The sequence below is a fragment of the Otolemur garnettii genome, unplaced genomic scaffold (assembly GCF_000181295.1).
Source record: "Otolemur garnettii isolate 467f Iridium unplaced genomic scaffold, OtoGar3 scaffold00008, whole genome shotgun sequence".
Taxonomy (NCBI): Eukaryota; Metazoa; Chordata; class Mammalia; order Primates; family Galagidae; genus Otolemur; species Otolemur garnettii.
The window spans coordinates 17,743,140-17,751,126 of NW_003852403.1; the positions used below are offsets into that span (position 1 = coordinate 17,743,140).

The 7,987-nt window shown below is 37.2% G+C and overlaps 1 protein-coding gene across 2 annotated transcripts in view; it reads left to right on the top strand.

Annotated features, from left to right (window-relative positions):
* CTNNA3 (catenin alpha 3) overlaps positions 1 to 7,987 on the top strand; it is a 1,564,769-nt gene that overhangs the window by 49,158 nt on the left and 1,507,624 nt on the right. Inside the window, exons 2-3 of one of the 2 annotated variants that reach the window (XM_003783622.3) lie at positions 3,871 to 3,946; positions 5,323 to 5,426. In XM_003783622.3, the coding sequence (XP_003783670.1) occupies positions 5,328 to 5,426 (99 nt within the window). In that variant the 5' untranslated portion in view covers positions 3,871 to 3,946; positions 5,323 to 5,327. The remainder of the gene's footprint in view (positions 1 to 3,870; positions 3,947 to 5,322; positions 5,427 to 7,987) is intronic. The other variant, XM_012801447.2, reaches the window with a different exon arrangement.

A 7,987-nucleotide genomic window follows, 5' to 3' on the forward strand; every position in this document is an offset into this window, starting at 1 on the left:
GTTTTTGGTCTGGGCCAGGTTTGAACCCACCACCTCCAGTATATGGGGCTGGTGCCCTATTCCTTTGAGCCACAGGTGCCTCCCTCCATTAATTCTTTATAGGTGGACTCCTCTGTGATTTACCTCATGATCCCTTGGGGGGAATTCTCTGTTCTGGTTTTTCTTGTTGCTAGATTTTTTTCTGTTGATTCTTCCTTGTGTTTTTTCTCCTTATTCACTTTCTTCCCTCACTGTTTTCCTCTCACTACATCCTTCAGTTTAAAATACCTTGTCTCAGAGCTTAGGTGTTAAAGTGGAATTTTGGTGTGAGGCCAAAAAGAAGGTAAGGGTCAAATGCAGGAGGGAAGAAGCAGAAAAAATAAAGAGAAAAAAAAAAAGAGGAGAAGAAGAGGAAGTTGAAGGAAAGAATTGAAGAAAAGGAGAGAAAAAAGACAGAAAGATAGATGGTGACAGGAGAAATGGTGTTCAGCAGGGTGCTTTAACCACACACAAATCTCTAGGACTTTTGGGGACTGGGATTGGTGGATCCCTCAAAGTAAGGAACTCCTTAGGAGCCTGGGCAAAAGCAAGATCTCACCTCTGCCTAATATAGAAAGAAATCAGCAGTAAGTTGCAGTAGGGACCTACCAATACCTTCTTTGTAAAGAATGAAGCTAGAAGGGCACCCTAGATCATGAGCTCATGGCCTCTTTGAGCCAGATCAGTGCCATGAACCCCCATTCAGCTCAATTTTATGATCACCTAGCTCTCAGAGGGAAGAAAACAAGGGGAAATAATAAAAATAGATAGAGGAAATTAGTAATATATAAGAGAAATCAGAAAAAACATGATAGCTTAGCTGTGGTATGAGAAATTTATGTGAGAAAGATGAGAAAAGCAGAGACATCTCTACCAAAAGAGAAGAATAAGGAGATAAATGAAAAATAGAGGAGGCCTTGCTATTGAAGAAAGTAAAAATAATAAAAATATAACCAAACAAAAAACAAAAAGCAACAAGAACATAACAAAAAAGAAAAAAGAAAAGAAAAAACTAAGAAAGCAAAAATGTAAGACTGTATGTATATATGTGTGAATCTATCTATCTATCTATCTTGCCTGGTTATATTACATTGTCTATAATAACTTGCCTGGATAGCAGATAGTGTTGTGGTGTTGGGAGATGGAGCTCATACATGGATTTTACTGTATATGATACAAGTCAGAAGCCCCTCTCTAGCTGCAGAGGAGACTGAATCCTATCTTCTTGACTTCTTTGCCCTAAATCATGGCCTGTTTGCTTTGTCAGAATTCAGTCCCCACAGGATTGGAGTCTTAAAGCTTTTACCAGATTTGTTCAGAGGCTTGTCAAACAGTGCCCCCTGATAACAAAGTGGCCTTCCCAAGGAATATGGGGTCATTTAGCTCACCCCAAGGATGGTTGCTTCAGGTCAGCAGGTGTGCCAGAGAGCCTGCCATGCATTAGACCCCTGCAGACTGTTCCTCCCACATGAATGGCCTTCCACAATGGTGGTACCCTGCCAGTAGCCAAGCATGTGGGAGAACCATCCTGCCTGGTGTTCAATCCTGGCCTCCAGATGCTGTTCAAATTTTCTCACTGCTGCAGTGAGCAGCTTAGTCCAAAATCAAAAAACTGCAGGACAAACCTTTCTTGTCTGTAGTTTTCCATGGGAGAGCTGGGCAGCTGGCCAGCCTCTGCCTGTACCAAGCACTTGCCTTTTGTGTTGGTCTTCCTCAGTTCTATACCACCTCGTTTGGTCCTGAAGTCTCCTACTGCTTTGCTGTGCTCCCAGAGTGATGTTTCTGGGTAGATCCCCCCAGCCAGAGGTGGCTGAAGTCCACTTTCCCCTGTCCCACCTCAAGTAGTTGGTAAAGTGATGTCTTTAGTTTACCATATTGTTCTGAGTCTGAAAGTTAATTTTTTTAAAATAAAATATTTGTTATTCGAGATTTTTCTATAAGAACTATATTATAGTTGGTAACGTTTTCAAGCCATCCAAAGAATATGCCAACTTATTTAGAAGAATTAGTTTTAGTAAGAGGAGCCTCAGCTCCAGAGGGTGGTCGTGTGTTATGGTAGGGAGGAAGAATGGATGGCTAAGTTTTCTCTTTAATGTTTGTGAGAGAATGGCCATCTGTAGGCAAATTTTGGAAATGGGTTAAGTTTTCCACTGGCCCCTCTGCATATCTCCTGATCTTCTAACATCCCTCTCCTTTGCTGCCAGGGCATGACTAGAAAACAATGTGGTGTGTGCTGTAATGGAGACATGTGCGGGGTGTCAGATGGAGAGCAGTGGGCTGGTTCATGCTAATGTATGACTCAATGTTTCCACCCCATGACCTTTCAGAGTGCATTTATAAATGAAATGTGTGTCAAAGTAAGTTAATTTAAAATTGATATTAAGTTCAGGTTTCAAGCAGAGAATAAAATGGATTAAAGAAAATTTAAGTATTATGGACAAAGATCCATGTGGTTGGGTTGGGTCTGCTTTGAGGTTTCTCTGTCAAGAGATTTGTTCTTTTTCCTTTCTTTGATTCTGAAAACTGGGATCTTGTTCTAATATGTCTCCAAATCTCAGTTTACAAAGTGTATTTTTTTCTATTTTATGAAATTATCTCTATTAGATAAAAGTTAAAAAGTGGCAGATTTCAACTCAACTGGTGTTTAATGGTATAATGAGCTTCTCATAATTTCCATTCATTTAAGCTCAGAATGCTGCTGAAGTGAAGGCTGTTGTAGATGGTATTTTTGAATTATTTGGGAGGTATTTCCTAACTCCTAAGGTTTTATTGATTATAAGATGCAAATGCTTTGGGATGTAGTATAGTGGTTCTCTAGTGCAGTGGTTCTCAACCTTCCTAATGCCGTGGCCCTTTAATACAGTTCCTTTGGTTTGTGACCCACAGGTTGAGAAACGCTGATCTAGTGGGATGTAGTGGGACTTTGTTTTGGATTCACATTGTGGTGTTGCTATAACCACATGTTTAAGACTTTGACCTTGTTTTAACTACATTTGCAAAATTCTGCAGTTTTCTACCTAGTATTGCCCTAATCTCCAGTCAGTCAGGAATACTGAACAGGACAGACATAAAAGATCAAAAATATTTTTATAAGAAATGTCATTTATTAAAAAATAATAATTATGTATAGTCAAGGCTCATTAAGGACTTAAGGACTTAACTGGCTCATTACTTTATAATTTTTACCATGGAAAAAGGAACTTGTGGAAAACTTAGTTATATGTATTAAAGACATGAAATCAGATACTTTGGCTAACTTAGGTTTTCTTTATGTCTTTGCTAAAAAGCATGCCTTCTAGAAAAATCTTTTCTAAGCTGAAAAACCATTATAGAAGGATTTGTTTCCTTGACTTTTTATTTTGCTTACCTTTAATTTCTGGTACTCATGTATTTTTGGAAACCCACTGTGAATTTTTCAGTGAAAGGATATATTTTTAAAGGCTGTCAAGTTCACCTGGATCTTATTTTAGTTCACAACAGTGTCCTCTACTTTTCATTGCTGAGATGAAAGAACAAAGCAGTGTCAGCAGTCTTGACGGGACTTTTATGTAGGATGGTACTTGTCATAAGAGGGTCAGCATGGAAATGGAAAATTAAGACTATACACTGAAGGGCATAGCTTCTCACACAGATTAGGTCTGGGCTATGTAGGAAGTTTACCTTGGAAATATCCTGTCTATGTAGATTTGTCTGTGTTAGAGGGAATCAAATTAGTAGGTGAAGTGATTGAAAACAAACCCAAACCCAATCCAAGCCAAAACAATATATTTCTGTTCTAGAAGTGCATTTGAGAGAAATCATTTGGCAATAGTGCTTGGAGCCTTTCTTGAAACATAATCTCCTACATGTCAGCTGACTAGCTAGAAAAGAGACCATGTTTCTACTTTTAGAACAGAAATAAAACCAGTGAAAAGGAGAGAGAAGCAAGGTAGAAAAGGGCTAAATTGTATGGTTTTGTGACTTTATATAGGTATATCATATGATAATAACATTTGAAACCTTCATTGGAGGAGAAATTCAAATAATATATTTTCATTTAATACAATTTGAATAGTTCTTTTTTCAGGGCAAAATGCTTTTAAAAAGTAAAGGAATTGGACAGCGCCTGTGGCTGAAAGGAGTAAGGCGCCGGCCCCATGTGCCAGCCCCCATTTGGCAGGTTCAAAGCCAACCCCGGCCAAAAACTGCAAAAAAAAAAAAAAAAAAAAAAAAAGTAAAGGAATTGTGGACACTTTTATAAGTGGCTTGTGATACAATTAAACATAAACTGGGAACAAGGACATCTTTGACAGTCTTGAAGAGATGAAGTGTCCCCAAAGCAATCCATTTGGATTCTATTCAATAAAAGAACTATCTAGAAATGGTTTACATTTCAGAAAGTGTACCCTATCTGTGCAATCAACAATGCTAGTGAGTTTTATATAAAACCCTCGACATTTACTGATGTTTTTAGTAGATGAATAAATAATATAGCTACTTGATAAATGTTAATCTGAATGTGTTTGATATGCCACATATGGTCATATATGTGTGTTCTTTTTTTTTTTTTTTTTTTGAGACAGAGCCTCAAGCTGTCCCCCTGGGTAGGGTGCCATATGTGTGTTCTTAAACAAAAAATCTCACTGAATTGATTCTCAAGGATTATGTTAATGCCTTAAAGAATGGCCTGTAGTTCCTTTTGTTATTTTTCTTACTTTGTTTTATCCAAACATCGATGCCTTCTCTCTTTTTATACCAACTTCGCAAATTTATATTCATTGCTTTCCTGTGCAAGAACGTAAATTGCCACTAACGTTCTTTTCCAATCAAAACGCTCAAATAAACAATTTCTAAAACAAGAAAAGACATATCACATGCCTCCTAGAGTTTTACCTGGCCCCCGAAGTCATCATGTTATGTCATTATTAATAAGAACAGGCAAAATACAGGCATGGGTGCTTTAGTTCTATGATTTCACAGAAGTTATGAGTTGCATGCTGAAAGCTACGTTTCACCATTCTATTCACATAAGACTACTGATCAGATGTGAACCTGCCTGGGATGAGTTACTGACAGTCATGAACATGCTAGTGTAGATTAATTTGTTAGAGGACCTAAGTCCAGATAGCATGACAGCAGTGAACATTTGGGGAATATTTTTTTTTTCTGATGGTGGATTTGGGACCCTGATTCTCTGAGGGCTATGACTGATATCAGGAACAGGTGCCTGAATACAAGTCTTACCTACTCTAGGATTTTCATGTATTTTTTTCTTTAGGAAACATTTTTCTTTATTAATAAGCATCTTCTTGTGTTTGTGCATAGGTGGCATGGCTAATGAAACACCAATCACCCTAAATATGGACCCACAGGATCTGCAGGTCCAAACATTCACTGTGGAGAAACTGCTGGAACCTCTCATAATCCAGGTATGAAAACTACAGAAATTATAATGTGTGCTAACTGTGGAAGAACTAAAAATATGGGAAAAATAGATAATGAGGCAAGGAAAGATTTGATTTTTATACATAGTACATGAATATTTCATCTAAAATTGTCCTTTGGTTGGTTGATTGCAATGGCTCATGCTTGGAAGCTGAGGTGGGTGGATCGTTGAAGCTCATGAGTTGGAACCACCTTGAGCAAGAACGAGACCCCATCTCGAAAAATATAGCTGAACATGGTGGCGGGGACCTGTAGTCCCGGCTACTCAGGAGGCTGCAGCAAGAGAATTGCTTGAGCCCAAGAGTTTCAGGTTGCTGTGAGCTATGATGCCATAGCACTCTACCAAGAGTGACAAAAGGAGACTTTGTCTCAAAAAAAAAAAAGTCTTTTATTTAATGTTATTAAAATGCAAAAAAGTACACATTTAGTAATAATAGTAAAATTCTGAAAATTTCTCTCCAGGTTCTCTTTTGACAGCAATAGCTGTAGTAATATGTATATATAATTTTCAAAGTTAACTTTATATAAATTATCTTATTTGGTAATCATGAAAACAGAGAGAGGCAAGTAGCATGGTTAAAATCATGTTTATTATGTAGATGATGAAACCAATGCTTGTCCCCAGGCACCTAGTTGCTCATTTGTCAAATACGGAATTATCTTTAAAATACCAAAACGTAGGAGAAACGTAGCTATTTAAAGGAATTCTGTGATAAAGTCTCCTTTAAATATGTATAATAATTTCCTGACTTACTTATAAATCCAGATTTTATGTATCTGATTTTCTTAGAGCAGCGCTTGAAGAAACTTACCCAATGGTACAGATTTAAATTTTTTGTCCGTAGTTCAAAATTTGTGAGGGAACTCACCTTTGGGTCTCCCTATATCATGCCTCCTACTATGAGGTTTAAGTCCTTTTTTCTAAGGACTTGAAGAACTCAAGAGTTATTTGGGTTAGAAGCTATCTTGACCTTATCACAAATATTTAAAAATGTTTTGCTTATCTTCTTTGTGAGATGGATGGGAGGGGACTAGCTCTGAGAATAGACTTCATACAAGTTTTTCTTAGCACAAGTTGGTGTCTGCTGCTGAGAAAGCAATCAAAACACGTGCCTTGCTGATGGCAGCATAATCGTCAACTTTGGCAGTGTTAATAGCACTAATATCTAGTAAAAAATTGAGACCAGCTAACTGTGGACACTCCACTGAAGTCCCTTTCTCAAAATGGTTTCGTGTTACAAAGAAAAAAGCTCAATTATTTTTTCTAACAAGGTTCACTGAAAAAAATTGGAAACCTAAAAATACCCCCTCCAAAATAGAATAAAAAACATTCGTAATTTTACCACCCACAGGCAAACGTTAATGTTTTGATGAATTTACTTTCAGTATAGCACAATTATAGGTGATTTTTATTTTCTCAGTAATTTGCGATATTAAGGAATATATCTTCTTTATGTGTATCCTTATATGTATATGTTAACATGGCAAAGATGGAACTGTATATGTAGGTCTTATCCAATTTTTCCCTTTGAAATGCTATTTTAAAATTTCCCCAGTCTTTGGAAGCATGACTTAATAAAATTACTGTTTAATTATACATCCTATGGCCACACCATGGTTTTTCAAAGTAGGATATTTTTTGACATTTAGAGGTGATTACTTTGGATCTGACTTAGAAATAAGTCTTGTACCCACGACTGGCTTTTTCTCAGAGTTAGAGCACTGTCAGTTGAGGGTTGGTATATACTTCCCAATGAGGATTTTCTGGGATATGGCTGTACCGTAACCAAGGTGCAGCAAGACTTTCATAAGTTTTTGTACCCTACATGTGACTGCGGCATCATTTCTGAGGTTTTAAATGAGAAGATTGTTTTTAGATCTGCATTAGTATTTATTTCAAGAACATTGCCCATGCAAAGGCGAGCATTCCTGTTTATCGCATGCGCTGTTCTGCAAGGCAAACCTTCATTACAACCTCCAACTTCATATATTGACCCAAGTCAAGTTCCATGGCTGTCTTCTCCATTTTTCAAAGAGCATTGGATAAACACTTTCAAGTGCTTGGAATCTCCTTCCAGAACGTAAAACCCACTCTTCTCCATCGATCAAGATCAATGAAGTCAAGGACGTGTCTAACATTACATCATAGCACATCCGATGCCTCACTTTCTCTTCCATAGAAAATAGAAGTGGGCTGTATAAAGTGATATATGGAGCAATTGCAGCTGCCTGAGGACTGAGAGGCAATGTGCCTAAGCCCTAGCTCTCCCCTGAAGATGGCGAGTTCGGTGGTCTTACTGATACCATTTGTTTTTAAATATTTTTATTAATCTGCAATTTTAGTAAAGTACACATTTCCTTTTTAAAAAAATTTCTATTTTTTTGTTATTCTAAATACTGATGTGGTGAACATCCTTGCATATTAATTTTGTCATCAATTTATATAATTTTCTAAGGATTAGGTGCTAAAAGTTAAAGTGGCTCAGATCTGAGAATTTTGGGGCTTTTTGTATATATCACCAATTTTTTTTTTTTTTTTTTTTTT